This window comes from Nannobrachium achirus (genome assembly GCF_963921795.1).
Source record: "Nannobrachium achirus genome assembly, chromosome: 18".
NCBI classification, from domain to species: domain Eukaryota; kingdom Metazoa; phylum Chordata; class Actinopteri; order Myctophiformes; family Myctophidae; genus Nannobrachium; species Nannobrachium achirus.
This window is the reverse complement of record NC_137825.1, coordinates 24,224,472-24,242,554: the sequence shown is the minus strand read 5'-3', so window position 1 is coordinate 24,242,554 and position 18,083 is coordinate 24,224,472. Positions and strand designations below refer to the sequence as shown.

Here is an 18,083-nt window from a genome sequence, read left to right as displayed (position 1 = left end):
CAGTAAACGTTTTGGAGACGACTCAGTGTATCGTCTTGGTGTATGCGTAGCCTGATATTAGATATGTGTAGATCTGTGTGAAGACACAGGCTGGTGGTACAGCAGCATGGACCAGATCGGGGGCCGGGGCACTGCAGGCTGTGCATGCATGCCGTGCAGGGACACCGGGGAGTGGGACAGGGGGCAGCAGGTAACAGTTTGCACAGCTGTGCAAGCCGTCCCCGCCGTGGCCACATGTGTATTGTGTTTAATAGCTCCCAGCCTCGGGGCCCTTTCTTCTTCTGATGGTGGTGACACGCCTACCCCCTCCCCATGTCACACAGAGCCAGAGGTCCCACCTCTCTGTGAATGAGAGCTAAATAAGGGGCTTTCCTGGTTCCTACGACGATCCGTCTTCCAAGCAGGAAGCAACAACCTACATACAAGGTCGTCTGTAAGGCGTCTTTAGGTTTTCCCTAGTTTTGTTTTTGTACCATTATCTTTTGTTTTGTTCTCTTGGAATAAAAATCACTTGAACTACATACAGCTGCTCCAAGCAATGAACTCCCAAGAAGAACATCCCTGTGATAAATAAAGTGTTTTCAGCAACTTCTCCTGCTTAAAAGGGTTAAAAGAAAACACGTCAAATCTTCTGCATGTTTTTCCCTGATATGTTTTACGAAATGATTTATGATGACAGAGTCCCTAGGCATTCTGCCGTGGCTGCTATGGAATAAGCCGCAAGCACAAACAAGCCTACAGTTGCAACATAGCATCATGCGCTTGAGCAACGTTTCACTATAGGGCAACACATCACAGGTAGAGGAGACACATGACTGGTAGTTTAGTTTTTCTATCAAAACCCGGGTCTGACTGGGGACTAAATCCATGGTTGGAGTTAATCAAATTAATCAACTATAAAAAGAGTAATCAATCTATAATAATAATAATGAATAATTGAAGTCCCAAAATGTTCAAAAATAGCCAATCTACAAGCAATGCGGCACATTGTGAAGTTGTAGATTGACCATGTCGCTACTTTGGTGTAAAACAACGTTTTTTTGATTTGAATAAAACCAAAAAATTAAGAAAACACGCTTGTCGATTATTTGATTAATCAAAAAAGTAATAGATTGAATAATCGCTAAGATTACTTAACCAATATTTATCGAGCACTAATTGCCATGCTGCTATGTTTATCTATCTGTTCCCTCTCTCTTCACATTCCACAAAGAAAAAAAATATACGTATCACAAAAAGTAGGCTAGAATGTGGCACAGCCCAGCATGGGGTCCCTCTGCCTCGACAGCACAAAATGAATGAGTGTATCTGTCTTTTTTTCTTCCCCCAAGGTGATGTGTGGCGGGGAGTGGCTGGCGGCGAAGGGAGGGGAGGGGATGGGGTCTGGGATGGTAGGTTGATTTAGGCAGTGATGGAAGAGGTACTCTCCCGGACCCACCCCCCCTTCAATTTATGGATTTCTTTATTTATTTGAATTTTCTTTTATTTATACATTTATTTTTGGAAATATTTGCTTTTAATTCATGAAAAAGTGTGATTCTTTTTGTGAAGCATTTGTGAAAATCGTATAAAAAAAAAAAATGTACAACTCACGAACCATAACAATGGATCAGACCGCAACCCACAAATGGGTCCCGACCCACTTTTTGGGAACCACTACTTTCTTTTTACGTCGCTGTTTATAAACCAGCAGAATGACATTGTTCTCTGACTGGGTACAGGCGCAGCTCAGCGCCCGGGCACAGCGCAGTGGGCTGAAACAATCACACCACATCTGGTCGTGTTGTACACAACTCCCACGTGTAAAAACAACACAAAGCATTTTTTTTCTTCTCTCTCTCTTTAAAGAAAACAAGCACATAAATCTGCCATTTTGTAATCCCAGCTATGGCTGACAACAACAAAAAAATGGAAAGCAACACAGTCAGCTCGGCACAACGTGTAGGCAGCAGTGGCAATGAGATGCAACCTCTGAATAAAAGGGCTGCTGCTGCTGCTGCTGTGTGATTTTTGTTCATATTATATGAAAACAAAATATGAGTTTAGTAAAGCCGTGTTAGTTAAACAACACATTCCTCACTCTCACACCTTGGTGGACTTTGCTAAACTAAACGTCATAGCTACTACAGTCTGACTCTGTGTAAATTCGGAATTCTGTGTATATATCCATATCCATGCACCTGGCTGGGACAAATAGTAGAATGCAGGGACGTGCAGAGAATGTTAGAGAGGCAGGGGCTCAAAAATTCTAAAAGGGCCTTTTGGTAAACATATCGAAAATAGCAGACCTCCAAGCCAGCGCACACGAGCGGAGTGGAGCGGTGACAAAAGCCGCTCCGCGCTCCAGAGGGCTCTTGTCCCACTCGCTCTTCACTCTGGTCAGCCACCGGGCTGCTCCGCTCCCCGCCGATCCGTCGCTCAACTTCATTTTCGCATCTTGCTCCGCGCTCGCTCCACGCTCCGCTCAGGGTCGTCAGAGTCAAAAAAGTAGTTTGCTAGTGCTACCATGTCCGAAACACTTTCTCCTTTGCCAGTGTGTTCCCAACACAAATGGCTGCGGTAACGTGAGCCTCGGCTTTGATGGAGACTTGGAGAGCTGTCCACTCGCCACTGTTTTGTTGGAAACATGCAGCGCGCGGCCCCAACAGGATCGGCTCGGAGCGGAGGAGGGTCGGCGCTCAGACCCATTATAAAAGTTGCTCGCTCACGCTCCCCGCACCGCACCGCTCGCGCTCCACTCCGCTCGTATGCCCTGCTCCAAGCTCACAACGAGGTCGACTATTTTCGATGCTTGATACCTAAGCATTATCAAGTCAATACTGGACATGTGGCTTAGAGAGCATGGATTTCCACACAGAGAGGGCAATTCTTTCAACATAAGATGCTGCATTCAAATTCAGGAGAGTTTGTTGGACATCAGGCATGGCATGGAAAGAGTGCATTTGCATTTTTTTCCCCCACCATAGTGAAAACTGCATTCATGGTCTAGAGAGGGCACTTTTTATAAACGGATAAAAGGGCAGGGGCTCAAGCCCCCTTTTATGTATATTTGTGCACGTGCCTGGTAGAATGCATATAGGAACTCAAAAGATGTCTGGTTTAGAGCGGCGGTTCCATTCCACCAGTGGTCCAAACGGACCCTTATGGGTCTTTAACTCTGGCAGTGTCCAAATGGAACCAAATGATTGACTGACTGAAGACTTTATTAGAGGTTTGCATAGGACAAGGTACAGGACAGTACAGTTCACTGGTACACGGTCAACTAAAAGGATAAACACCAAAAGAAAGCTTAATGGGCTTGTTTCAATTGGGGTTCCTTATACTCCCTTTTTACAACTCATACTCAAACCCTTAAAAGGTCCATTTTGGCTCCATTTGTACTCGTGAGTTAAATAAGCATTGTGCAGTGCAGATTGGGGTCCCAGAGATGAATCATTAGATCAAATGGGGGGTCCTTGAAATTTAAAAGGTTGAGAATCACTGAACCAAATACTGTAACCCAATCTACACTGTAACATCAGTTTGTTTCCATTTGTACACTGAAGAGTCACATTTGGACCACCATTGGACCAATGGTGGTCCCCGCCCGGACCCCCATTGAGAACCACTGGTTTATAGGAACACGGACGGTTCAAGGCATTATTTCTGAGGCAACAAGTTTTCTGTGAAACAGGAAGAACTGACTGTTGCCACACTTCCAACTGCTGCCAAGAAACAAGCATGGATGAGAGATTTTTCTAGCCCGTGGCTACAGTGTTTGTCATGTCAGATTCCAGGTCCTTTCTTCTGTTTGTTTCTTTCCATAACACTGAATAATTGCCTCGCAGGCCTACAGTTTGAACGATGCCTGGGTGGATGCTGCAGGTAAGGTGGGTGGAAGCCAAATTAAACGCAGATAACCTTATATCCTTCAAGGAATTTGTTGGTATAGCTACACAGAGAGACTTGTTAATTATGCTTTCCTATACCCACTGGCAGTCCATTCTGTCTTTGTGAACAGTGTACATTGTCTACTTACAACAGCAGCCAAAAAATAACAGCACAACATATGGTCCCCAAAATCTTGTCACACTGCACCCACTTAAGAATCAATTAAGACACATTAAGACAAATAGAAACTGTGACACTGACTTGACACTCTTTTGGAGCGTACATTTTCCGCTTCGTAATAACAAACTCATAATCAAGCATAAAATTATGTTAATTCAAGGGCAGAACTTGAAGCAGGCGGCCAATGTCCCATTTACTGTCAACAGAATATAATAGGGCTTTTATCAATAGCAGTTTCTAATGAGTTCACCTTCTCACATGCAAAAGCAGAGCATGCCTACTACAGCAAAGCACAGCTAAGCTGTCGAACTGGCAATATGCCCATAAACAGTGGTGGAATAAGTAGCCTACTCAAATGTTTTACTTGAGTAAAAGTATCAATACCACAATGTAGAAATACTCCATTACAAGTAGGATAAAAGTCTGGTGTTCAGAAAATTTGAATGCTCCACTAAAGTAAAAAAGTAATACCTCAAGTAAAGTACTTGAGTAAATATACTTAATAGTTACTTTACACCACTACCCACAAATCAACCACAAGAATGTATACCTTGTTTAAAAGACACAAGAAGAGGCTACCACAGTAAATCCATTAACTATCCATCTGTAAGTCAGTCAGACAATGTAACCACTAAATGGACACAAGCCAAGGAAGGGTCCATTTGGTTACAAGTGTACCCTGGTCTCTGACAAGGGTTAAACTCAACTACTACATCATTATACCTCTGTGACCCTAGCTGTTATGTTGCCACTGTTTGTTGGACAAGTCACAACAAAGCTGCAGCCCGCAACAATGAATGACAAGGAGTTTTGTTGTGAAAGCGGGGGGATAAAGGCAACTTTTGAACATTCTTTACATGTTTGGCAATCATAATGAACGCTTAAAAAGATGACTCCTGCCGGAGTGCAGCCTTCACACAGCCAGGCAACAACAACAGCGACACAAGAAGGGGGGAAAAAACAACCAAAACATGAGAAATGAGAACGAAACTCGGGGCTTTTTGCTCCAATAACCCACATTCACTGGCTGTCAGAAGTCCTGTGAGGTTGTCACACAGGGGAGAGACCGAGGCATCATGCGGCACTGTTGGGTTATGTCAAATATACGAATATGAACCCATCAACAACGGCAAAAGCTGTGTTCAAATCATAGCAATAAATAAAGAATCCAGATATTAATACATCCCATTCCCACCACCACACGCCCCCAAGCTCCTGCTGCGTGACAACAAGTCAGACAGGTAGAATATGAAGCCACCCCGGTGCGGTGCGTTATTCATTCTGCCATGCCTAACGTTTGGCTGAAAAACACAACACACAAACGCAGAAAGAAACTGACGTGTGTCTGCTGCTGCTGCTGCTGCTCGCCGGGGATAACATGTCAGAATAGAATATAGAAGAACACAACAGCAATGTAAACGTCTCACTCACCTTGACGGTGGAAACATTCCATCCACACTGTCACTGACGATGCTACAGTATCCCGTCTGTCCCACTGTGTGTCTGACTGTCACCAAGGCACGACGAACGAGCCGTTCAGGAGAACATATCTGCGCTGTCAGACTGAGAGTGGAACTGGAACCTCTCTCTCTCTCTCTCTCTCTCTCTGTCTGTTTCTCTATGTCGCTCTATCTTCTCCCTCTGCTTCAGTCGAGCCCTCTCTCTCTCTCTCTCTACCGCTCTCTTTCTGTGCCTCTCTCTATTTTTTCTCTGGTGTAGAAAGGGAGCCGCCTGGCGCCACTGTTTATTACAACACGTGCAAATAATAATGTCACCCCAGGGGGCGCAGGCCCCAGCAGCAAGTTGTGATACTTTCAGAAAAGGAAAGGACTGGAGTCCTCTTTACCCTAATCTAATCATCATCTCTCACACATGTATTTACATTGAATCTATTTCATCATCATACTGTCTGTAGCCTATATTCATCTAGTCTGATATCACATGGTGTTGTTATTATAGGGTCTAATGGATAATGCTGGAGTGCTCCCTTTCTAGTAAAACATCCTTGGGTAGAAGATGTTAATGATTAGTGAGCACTATGTTTTATGATTCTGTTCTTTTACATTCTGGACTTTGGATCCAAGGCTGTGAACCTAGACTACTTCCTTTGACTTCCTTTAACCATGAAGAAACAGACTCCTAAATAACACTAAGCCTGACAACCTGAATTAATAGTAGGCCCAATAGGCTACCCACACACAGTGTCTGAAAGTCATTAGTTATCAATCTTTTGGACCACCAATACATTGATATTGTATGCCAGGAACCCCCAGAAGAGAGGATTTATAAATGGATAAAGTGGTTAAAATGCTATATTAACTACTTTTGTTGGGGACCGCCTGGAATCCTCCCCCCCATGGACCCCTGGGGGCCCACAGACCCCACTTTGAGAACCACTGTTCAGACAGTAGCCTAGTCTGATAATGTGTACATAAGCAGCCACATTATAGCCTAAATGCCATGAAATATCAATTGACATATTAATCATCTGTTTCCCGCTCTAATCAAATCTTACATCACATTTTATGTTGTTTGGGGAATATGACGTCAACACACCATGGCAACCACCTCGGTTTCTGACCAAAGGTCAGTCTCAATCAAGGTTTTATGATACCTTCAGCCCATACTGCTCCTCTCTCTGAGTCTGAAGGCAACAGGGAAGTCTTGGTGGATCAGCTGTGTGTTGTGCTCTGATTGTAACCAAACTGGGACTCTTAGCATTGGTTTAGTGTGACTGGAATATACAGCAGAGAGAATGCCTTCCACTAAGAAGATCCTCCATTTCTTGTCCAGTGGGCTCTTGACATCCTGGGCTATTGGGTTGTTGGGATATAGCATGTCGACCGTATGGGCTCAAACGTACATGGACTGTATTCCGCGTAACGAAGCCATCTCCAATGGAACTGGCACTGCAGAAATTCTCATGGATCTTTTTGATGCAATTTCTGCTATATCAAATTGCCCGTTTTTTGCAGACGAGGACAATTTTTCAGGTAAATTATGACCTGACTTCATTGATATTTGTCTTTTATTGTAACAATTCCATTACCGTTATTTAAAATTCAACATTTAAATTGTTTAAATTGTGTGACATATATTATACAATACATAGGAAGTAAAATAACCAGTAAGACGCCTAAGGGCGAAAAGCGAACTCGCCTTAAAGGGCAAGGTCACGCCATCTGTCTTAGCCATATATGGATTCTGTTAGTGTGGTTCTCCTAACAGGGCATCATCTGGGATACAATCCCTTTTATGCCCATATATGGAGATCCCTCCTCTGAGTATCTGACATCACTGATGTCACCTGTTTATACCCATATATGGAGATCCCTGCTCTGAGTATCTGACATCACTGTGATGACACCTGTGATGTCACAGTGATGTGTAAGGGGAACAACAGTGTCAGGCGTTGCCCGTCCGGAAATGAATCCGGAATCAATGGGCCTTCAAAGAGTCTCCTCAAATCATTGGCGACAAAAACAAAACATTTGTATTGAACTCAAGTCTCCATAGGGTGAGTGATCGATAGGAACATTTTCATTTTGGGGGTGAACTTACACCTTTAAGCACTTTGTCATTTTTACACTCTCCACTCCACTCTCAGCTCAATTGTGTACTTTCAAACCTATTAAAACCTGATGCCGACTCTACAAATGTGTTCTGAATCAGCACTTAAAAGATGTTTCTAAAATGTTTCTGAAATAGCAGATGTACTATCTAAAATGACACAGATGCTTTCCCGGCTTTAATGGTTTCACATTTTCCAAAACATTTCAAATAGTTTTACAAATCTTCAAATGCTCACAATGTGTCACATCATGACGCGTTGTCAGCATCAACCTCGAGTCATGAAACTGCACTTCCTGAACTTGCACAATTAGTGAGTCAACTGATTCTGACTTCTAAAAGTACACGTAGCTGGGGACTAGATGGTAAATGTCACTAAAAGTAACCATCATTTTCCATCATGTTTCCACACAGTGTTTGAAGTGCTGGGGAAGATAGGAGGAGCGCCTTTCATCCTGCATGTCCTGTCCGTGGGCCTGTTGGTGGTGTGCATGCTGTGCTCGGTTCTCAGCCTGCTAATCTCCCTCTACAACAGTGTCAGTAATCCTTACGAGACCTACATGGGCCCGGTCGGCTTCTACGCTTGCAGCTCACTGAGTGGTAAGGATGACTTACCACTTACAATCTTATGACCATTAGATGCACTGAAATGGGTTGATTCCTTCCTTTTGTACTTCCAGCACACACTTGGTTTGGGGCGTGTGTTTAGTGGCACAAAACGGGTTGTATAGAAAAGTGTTTGTCTGTATGTCCACATACAGTATGTATGTACATACATTATGTACGTACACACACGTACATATGTATGTATGTATGTTGTATGTATGTATGTATGTATGTAAAGCAGGGGTGGGCAACTTTGAAGATGGAGGGGCAATATATTTTCACATTCACTCCAGAGGGCCTCATTGCATATACAGTCAGAAATAGCAAAAATAGCCGATCTACAAGCTCAAAGCGTGTCACGCTATGTTTTGCTATTTTTGAATTAGAACGCTGAATTCTTTAAGTGAAGTTGGGGGCCGCATGTGGCCCCCGGGCCGCCAGTTGCCCATGTATGATGTACAGTATATATGTATGTATGTATGTATCACGTCACCGATTGCAAGCTTTTAAATAAGGTATTTTCAAAGGTTTTCTGAAATCTTGAATCGCCCTGCAACCCTAAATAAACAATAATATACGATTAAAAAATGCATGAATGTAAAGTAATTAAAGTCCCTGCCCACAACCGGCTTTGTCTTTTGGCATCCGGGCGTCTACCTGTATGTGAACACAATTGTTCGGGGAAGGGAAGCCGGGCAGGGAGGGTGATACTGGTCATTGCATTTACTCCTACGGGCTGGGGCAGCACCTGTCAGCAGAGAGTGTTGGGTGCGAGGAGTAGGACGGGGTCCCCACGTCCTACCGCTGTGGGGCTCCTCACTGGCAGGTGAGTCAGTAGGATACAACAGCAGTGACAACACAGAAATGTGTGTGTGGAGGAATTAATTGGCGTAATGACTAAATTGGGGAGAAAAGGGGGTGAACATTAATTGGCTACTCTAAATTACTACTAACTGAAATGGAAAACATGAAGACAAAACAAAAAATAAAAATGTATGAAAGATTCAAGACAGGCCTGACGGCAGCCTGACTGCGCATCGCGTGTTCGTGTTCGAATCCCGATCCCGACAGCCTTTGCTGCTCGTCTTTCCCCATCTCTCCCTCCCCGTTTCTGGCTTTTCTGCGTTATCAATAAAGGCAGAAAAGCCCCCAATGTTTTTTTTTTGATTTTTGTTTTTGTTTTGGGTCTTTTATGCCTTTATTGATAGGACAGTAGACTGATAGGAAATGGGGGAGAGATGGGGAGTGACACGCGGCAAAGGTCGCCTGGATCGGGAATCAAACTGGCAACGCCGCCAGGCATCCATGCCTATGTGAAATGCCTAAGTGGTATGCGCCTGGACCAGTAGGCCAGCAGGCGCCCCTATTATTTATTTTTTAAATAAATAAAAAAATCTTATTCAAGAATATAATATCCTTGTTCCTCCACAGCGTGCCTGTGTCTGGTCGTCCTCATCATGTTTGTGTGTAACGTGCACCTGACCAGCATGGCAGAAGACATGTCCCTTCACTTCATCAACCAGAACCTTCCGGATTCGGTGAACCTGACGAACATGAGTGTGGAGATGCAGCTCGGCTACTACCTGCTGATCGCCTACATAGCGCTCTGTCTCTTGTCCATCCTGGTCATCTTCCTGTACCAGCACGCAGCCTACACGCACAGGAGGGAGCAGCAGAAGCCTACCGAGGACGCGCCCAAGGAAATTATGATGTATTAGCCTGGGAGCCTGCGATTTGAATCGGTCTGCTGTGACATTGATGAATCTCCACACTCAGGGACGGACAAAGACCATTTTATCCGCAACAGGGATTATTTATTGCAATGTTTAAACCGAAAATGGAGGCATGTATATAGCACATATCTCATAGGCAAGGTTCTGCCACTACAACAAACAAATAAATAATAAAAATAAAGAATTAGTCCTCTGCAGATTTGGTCGGTTGCGATTGGAGTTCGCTGCCCCCGAAGTTGTGGGGCACCAATCAGGGCCCAGTATGCAAATATGGGGCGGGTATACCACTAGAGACATTTCTTTTTAATTCACCCCTTGGAAATGCAGGTTCCATAGAGAGTCCAGACTATTATGTATGCAGTGTTATTAGTCTTGCCATGCCAGGCTAGATAATAATGCACTAGCCTATGACCAAAATTCAGTGGACAGACTGGACACTCTCCCTTTCTAATTATCTGATGGAGATTATGTCTGTCTGTCTGTCTGTCTGTCTGTCTGTGAGTTAATCTCCATCTATATTCGGTACCAATCGGTGCCACATTTCTTGTGAAATGCCGTTAGACCAAAGAATTCAATCAACCCCCCCAATTTTACCATTGCCATCACCGTGGCACGATATGAGTTTATGTTTTAGCTTATGACACTTGCACTTAACCGTAGGCCCTAGGTCATTATCTCTGGGAATCTCATCTGATCTCAGATCAGCTACACATGATAAACATATGCTACCGCAAAGAGAGAAATCTTGAAATATTAAAATAAGGGAGACCATCCACCAGGTACAATATTGCACTTAACCAATAACCCATATGGCACATGACATCATAAACAAAGAGAACAGAGTGAGTGAGTGAGTGAGTGAGTGAGTGAGTGTGCGTGCGTGCGTGCGTGCGTGCGTGCGTGCGTGCGTGCGTGCGTGCGTGCGTGCGTGCGTGTGTGTGCGTATGCGTGTGTGCATGTGCATGTGCGCGCATGTATGTGTATTTCAAGGAGAATGAGGTTATGAGTCCATCCATGCTGTCAGTTCTGGGAAGAAGTTGTTGTTTTCCAGTCACTGACACATATACATTCACTCAACCTCATTTTGGAATGTTGAGGGTATTCTATCCACGATTTTCCTACGCCCCATAGTGCATTGCGCAGACGTTTGCACCGATCTTCCGCCGCCGATTTACAAGCTCACAACGGGTTGCATCTGCGACGCGACGTGAGCTTGTATGTCTGCTGTTAAACCCGGAAGTTTGGTCCTGATAGTCTCCAGTAAACCCCCGGGGAAAATTGTGGATAGAGTGCACGTACAAATATGCTTTCACAATATGACCATAGGGTGCGCCACAAATGCAAATACCCCATTTCTCCCCTGCAGCTTCCTCGGGTCCCGGCGGCTGCAACCCACGACTTTTACACAGCTCTGGGTATTAGACCACCCGGCCTGGCGGAGATACTACTATGTGCTACAATTTTCTAGTTAGGGTTATTCCAATTAGTGACCTTTGTCCCAGTGAATGGACATCTTAATGCTACAGGCTACCATGACATTTTGTGGAAACAATTTGCAGAAGGCCATCTCCTGTTTCAGAATGACAACCTGGCCCCCTGTGCCCCTCACGCCTCCCCATAGCAGAAATGCTTTGTTGAGATAAGTGAGAAGAACTTTATACTGGCCTTGCACAGAGCCCTGACATTAACCCTATCAAGCAACTTTTGGAATGAATTGGAACGCCGAATGTGAGCTGGGTCTAATCGGCCAACGTCAGTGTCTGACCTCAATGATGCTTTATTGAGGCTGAATGGAAGCAAACTACAGCAGCAATGTGTTCTATGAAATTATGAAAAGCCATGCCAGAATAGAGGAGAATGTTATAACCCTCTGAGCGGCAGTGGCTCAGTTCGATTCCCAGCTCCCCCATAGTTAGTGTCGAAGTGTCCTTGAGCAAGACACTGAACCCCTGACTGCTCCCAATGAGCAGGTTGGTGCCTTGCATGGTTTCCTCTGCCATCGGTGTATATGTGTGTGTGAATATAATGCACAATCTATATAAAGCACCTTGGATAAAGGCGCTATATAAATTCACCATTTACCAATTACCATTAGTAGCAAATTCATATGAATGCCTGTGAGTTTCTTCCATAACAAAGGTTGTCCACTGCAACAGTTAGTTGAAGTAATCATTTTAAAGCTGCACTATGTAACTTTCCTCTTCTACCCCGAATCTGAACCTGCTGACATTTTTACTATAGATCATGCATGCTTGCTTAGGGGATGAATCTTGAAAATTTGTGTCAGATCCTGTGTCTAGGAGAGACATGGCCTAAATGTACAATCTAAATGTCCCAGAAGAGCAGGGAGACAAAATACAAACACCCCATTGCATATATGTTATATAGGCCTATATAGGCCTATTTTAAATAACTGATTTTAATAAAGTATTTTTACAGTAGCATACTTTTAATCTGGTGTTTAATTATTATTTTTTCATTTAACCTTAATTTAAGGCAAGGCCTTCATTTAAGGCAAGGCCTCTTGAGGGAGAGTGAGAGGGCGGTATATGGACAACAAAGCAAGCAAGCAAGAAAGAAAGAAAACAAGAAAGAAAACAAGAAAGCAAGAAAGAAAGAAACTAAAACAAATCAGTATTATGAATCATAGTAAGTCACAATAGGAAGACAGTAAACAAATCGGTAAACAAAATATTTGCCGCATATCAATGCAATATTCAGTTAATCAATTAACCAATAGAATAATCTCTGAAGACATAATAATTGCAGCCCTGGTGTCCAGTCTGTCCACTGACCTTTGGTTATGTATAGTGTGTGCTGTGACTCATACTGTCATATTAATAGATAACAACTTAATAGGAATAGGTCTGATCAATGATCACATGATATGCAAACAAAACTGTTTGCTTGAAGGAAATAATATGTTTCTTTTAGCATGTATACCAGAAGACAACTGGTTCATGATGATATATGTGTTTTGTCCTTGATGACAAGTGTTTCACTTTGAGAACAAAATGATAATATTGATAATATAACTTTATCCAAACTATATTTTATGAGTTATATTTATATCTACCTGCTTGTGTTTCACAGACAAAATATTAAACTAAACTTAAGAAAAATGTAGCGTTTAAAACTGCATTTTGTGGTGTAAAGGGTAGATTTATCGTAAGGATTTGTAAGCATGTCTCTGTTAACCATTCTTGTCATTGGAATTTATAGGGCCTTTATGGCACAGAGAGAGAGAGAGAGAGAGAGAGAGAGAGAGAGAGAGAGAGAGAGAGAGAGAGAGAGAGAGAGAGAGAGAGAGAACAAATGATGTAATTTGAGTTGTAGCTTTGGGCTAATAAGTTTATCTCTGCTGCCCTCTATCACTGAAAGAAAGTATTGCAGAGAGATGTCTTCTATTTTACATCAACAGGTGTATGACCACTGAGTTATATTTAAAACTAGAATATGGGAATTATAGATGCTTATAATGTGTGATATAAAGCCCCTTTAGATAAATGTATAAATGTAAATCCCAATTCCGACTTGAGCCCAAAAGGTTTGACAAATTTAGCTCTACGTTGTAGACTCTTGTCTCCTGCCTATCACAGTGGGTTTTCTAATATTTTATTGCCCAAAGCACACCAAAGGGCAAGTGAAACTCTCAAGGCACATCTGTATTCTCATCCTTTTCAATAATAATGTGTTGTTTTCACAAAATCCCAAGACACACCTGGACTTGTCTCAAGGTGCACCAGTGAGCTCCGGCACACAATTTGTGAAAATGTTTTGAGAGAAGGATGTCTAAGAGAAGCACCATCAACATGCCTTATGCCATGCCCCAATTAAGTCAGCAGGGGTCACCAATATGTCCGTAAACTGACAAATGCGTGGTCTTGTCCATGGCGAATATGACATTTTGACCATTATAATGTTCTTATTTTAATCATAATAGCCAAAATGTCAAGTCTCCAGCTTTTCTTCAGAATATGTATGACACTGATTAGCAGTACTACGACACTATGGCACATGAGTTCTCAAATGTTTCATTTGCAAGGACCCCCAAATGGACGCTTACAGGTCCATTTGTACGTTCTCAGAGTTACAGACCTGTTATGTTCATTCAGGGCTAGCTCAAAAATTTAATTTTGACAAAAATCTCCACAACAAGCCATGCAGCATGGCAATTAGGGATGGGCACCTTATTGATCCTGCTTATTGAGCCGGGCTTTTATCGAGCTCACTATTGAGCATTTTCTAATATTTTGTGGAAAGACGTGAGACGACAAATTCTGAACAGAACTGGACAACTGGAATCAAGCTTGATAAGCCAAAAGCTTATTGATAACGGGTACTCAATACATTTGTTATCGAGTTTGTATGGGCCCTTGTTTCGAGCTCCATCCCTAATGGCAATGACCCCTGCCAGTCAGTTGTTGAGTTCCAACACTATACTGTGCAGTGGATACCCCCCTCCACCCCATCCGCCCCACAAAAAGATGCATTTTATGCATTACGGGGACCGAAAAACCTTCACAAACACTGTCACGTCCTTCTCCACGTCCCTTGAAGTGTGAGACTTAAAGGAAGAGTGGTTTCCTTTGAAGGCAGGTAGAAGGCGTTGCGGGGACTGAAAGGTGCCGCGGAGGGCATGTCCAAACAGACTTAGGCCCTGAGTGATGGGACACTAGAAGCAGGTAACGGGACACCTCCCCCCCTGCTCCAATGTCAACGCACTCATGTGAATCACAGCTGTGAGAGAGACACACACACTGGAGAAGATCCAGGAGGCAAATAGTTGCCAACTAGCAGGAAAATATCTCTGCATCTTACATTATCAGCAAAGCATTGTCTTTTGTTCCCCCGCGCCCATCGCCGAGTGTGCGTTTGTACTCTCGCGTGTTGCTCTTGCACCTTTGAAGGGGATTGAGGGAGTCGCGTAATAAATCTCTATCTCTCATCGAGGCTTTCCCCCAGTTGATCCCATGTGGAAGTGGATAGGGTTAAGATGCAATGCATCACCGGAGTTTAAAGGGGATCAACTTAAATACTGCTTCTATCATGGTGCTTGAACTGGCATAGATAAGTAAGGTAATCCATGTATATTTTTCCCAGGGGTTGGGGTGGTAGACTAGACTCCCAGTCATGGGAATGACTTGTGGGAAGCGTTTGCTTGTGTCCCTCCTGTGTCCTCGTTCACTGTGAACTATGGTATTTTTGCGTTTTCTCAGCATTTCTGCTTTATTTGTCATAGAGGCAAGAAGGGGGGGGGGGGGGTGACGTGCAGCAAAGAGCCTCGGGTGAGATTCGAACCTGGGCCGGCTGTGGGAATGACTGTTGCCTTATCTATGTGGTATGCACTCTTTAACAGCCGCCTATACTACGCCCCTATTACGTCTTCCCTGCACATTCTATCTATCTATGAGATTACCAGTCACAGACATATTGTATTAAGGACAATAATATGTTGTAAAACTAATATATATAGTATACACACATACAAGCCTTGGTCTTGGGTTTAATCCCTATTAGTAGACCTTGTATCTGAACTGTACTGTTATGTGCCTTTCCTATGCGAACTGCTAATAAAGTATTCAATCAATAAAAAATAAATTAAAAAAAGCCTGTGTGCAGTGCAGCTTCCAGCCTAAGGTGAACCCTGTGTCAGTGGCGTACTGGGATTACTCTTCTTCCGCACATGTAATCCCACTTTTGCTTTTTAAAGAAAATACCCAAGACGTTGCAAGTTACAATGAGACCCGTTGAGTGCATGGACACAGAATACATATAGCGAGCAATAAGACAGCTTCCACAGTAAAGATATTCAGCTATGAGTTCCACTGCTCCTCCTTAGTGACTGTGTGCACAGAGGCATATAGGAATAGCACAAGTGCTTTGAAGTAGATCTCTGGCGGGGCGTTTGCTGTGCAAACACGGATCGATTAAAATCAGCGATTGGCAACTAATCTCTTCCTCTCTCCCTGCTCTCACTCTCGAGAAGAACAGATAAAATAGTGGGATTAAGCACAGGACCCCTGAGCCCCCCGCCCGACCACTCTTACTGTGTGATAGGATTAGGTTGAGGAACCTTTTTGTACCTGTTTGAAACCCTATCCAGCCCGCTCCCGCATTACAGAGGCCTATGAAACAGACACCTCCTCTCCTCTCCTCCAGCTGCAGGGCAGGGGGGGTCACGCTGTCACCCAGGGAAAGGTCCACTCGGATGGGCCATAGAGGTCTGGGGGCCGTGGGGGGGTGGATGTCCGTCCCAGTCAGGTTCCACATGGACATTGGCTTGTGTGTGTGTGTTGGGGGGGTCAACAGAAAAACATGTTTTGGAAGGATTATGAAAAGATCTCTTCGCAAATACCCGTGTAACACACTTTTTTGCTGCACTTTCTATGAGGCCTGTGTTTATAATGCATTATAATCTCACGTAATGCTCACCTAACCAATCGGGAAACATAAACAAATGCATTGCGTGTCTGAATCATGGTCTGAATTCAACGCTGAGGCTGATGTTTGTCAGTCAGTCATTGCCTATATGTATGTGTATTGTGTAGTGATGCGCGGAAGCGGAGATTGAACCCGGGGTTCTCACTCACCAGACCAACGCACAAACCTCCGTGCCAATAGGGCTGAGTCCGATTGGCAGGGCTTCTTATTCTTCTTTCGTATATCATCAGATGGCCAACTCAGTGTTCTGCAGCCACGCCCTCGTCTCTGGTCCTAAATCGAAAAGACCAGCTTCTGAGGGTGGGGTGTATAGGGGGCAGCCGGTGATAATGTGCTCGGCAGTCTGTTCAGGCTCGCCACACTCGCATGCCGCACTGTCTGTTAGGCCCCACTTCTTCATAGAAGACTTGAAGCGCCCGACTCCAGTGCGCAGACGGTTCAGCGCAGTCCATAAATGGCGTGGCATATCTTCTCCTTTTACACCACCTCCTGGGTCCTGGATGTATTGCTGGATGTATTGTCTCCCATGATCGTTTCCAGGATGCTGCCAGCCAGGCGTCTCTGGACAAGACCTCAGGGATAGACTGTAGCATCTCTTGTGCTGCCTTGTTGTAGGGGTGGCGAGACTTGAGCCTGCCTGGTGGTGCCGGTGTTGTTGTGGCTTTGTGCAGGATGTGCCAGTCATACTTCTGGGCTTTTCTTGCCAGGGCGAGGGTAGCTGCATCCCCCGGGCAGGGCTGTTGTTGGCTGGTTCATGGCTGTACTAACTATGGGGGTTACAATCACCCCCCCGATCTTTGGAGCGCGTTCTCGCGCTTCACGCCGCACACGACGTCCCTCGTGTCGCTCACGCGAGGATATCACGCTCCTCGTCCTGCCGACTACGCCAGATTGTAGTGATGCGCAGGAGCGAGAATTGAACACCACTCTCCCACTCGCTAGTCCGACACGAAAACCACAGTGCCAACAGAGCTGAGCCCGATTGGCAGGGCTGTTGTTTGTCGGTTTATTGGCTGGGGCTACATATACTGTACAGTGTGTGTGGCTGCGTGCGCGTGCATGACAAACATGCACATTGATTTAAGGGTCCCGGCTCGAGGAGTTGAATATATGGTCGCCCTAGCTTAGTGTATGGGTCACAGTCCAGACACAATGCTTTATAATGTGTTACAGTATGATTGTAATTATAAAGTATTTGGAGTTTTATGTGATGCTGTAGACATGGGCCTCGGAAGTGACTTTTTCACACAAACAACTTCATCCAAACTATATTATAAATTACAACTGGGGGGGAGTGGAATGACCACAAGACTGCCTCTGGCGCTGGCAAATGATGTTCACAGCCATGCCGTGTCCTAATCTGTTCTTCTTATGGTTAATGTTGTTGCTTTCAGTAGAAAGGCGAAAATTCCTAAAGCAAGGGCCAGAGTTGTTTATAGAAGGTTATATAATAGATTTGACAATGATCATTTTGTGGGGGATGTTAAAAATGTTAATTGGGATGCGGTGTACAGTAATGACGATCCAGAGGTTTCCCTTACTGCCTTTATGAATATAATTATGGAAATTGTTAATAGACACGCTCCTATGAAAAAGTTCACAGCTAAAACTAAAACTGCCCTATGGATAGATTTACCTCTAAAGCATTTAATGAGACAGAGAGATGATGCTAAAGCAGTG

At 44.1% G+C, this 18,083-nt stretch overlaps 2 protein-coding genes across 2 annotated transcripts in view; one reads left to right on the top strand and one right to left on the bottom strand.

Annotated features, from left to right (window-relative positions):
* ptprea (protein tyrosine phosphatase receptor type Ea) overlaps nucleotides 1-5,536 on the bottom strand; it is a 130,266-nt gene extending 124,730 nt beyond the window's left edge. Inside the window, exon 1 of the mRNA XM_080747128.1 lies at nucleotides 5,482-5,536. The gene's annotated coding sequence lies outside the window, so the exon portion shown is untranslated. The remainder of the gene's footprint in view (nucleotides 1-5,481) is intronic.
* A 1,269-nt stretch (nucleotides 5,537-6,805) lies between these two features.
* Nucleotides 6,806-9,944, top strand: clrn3 (clarin 3; the record flags this gene model as incomplete). Its single annotated transcript, XM_080747305.1, has 3 exons — nucleotides 6,806-6,929; nucleotides 8,035-8,220; nucleotides 9,658-9,944. 3 exons carry the CDS (start codon nucleotides 6,806-6,808, stop codon nucleotides 9,942-9,944), a joined length of 597 nt encoding a protein of 198 aa, XP_080603431.1.
* Between the last annotated feature and the right edge of the window lie 8,139 nt (nucleotides 9,945-18,083).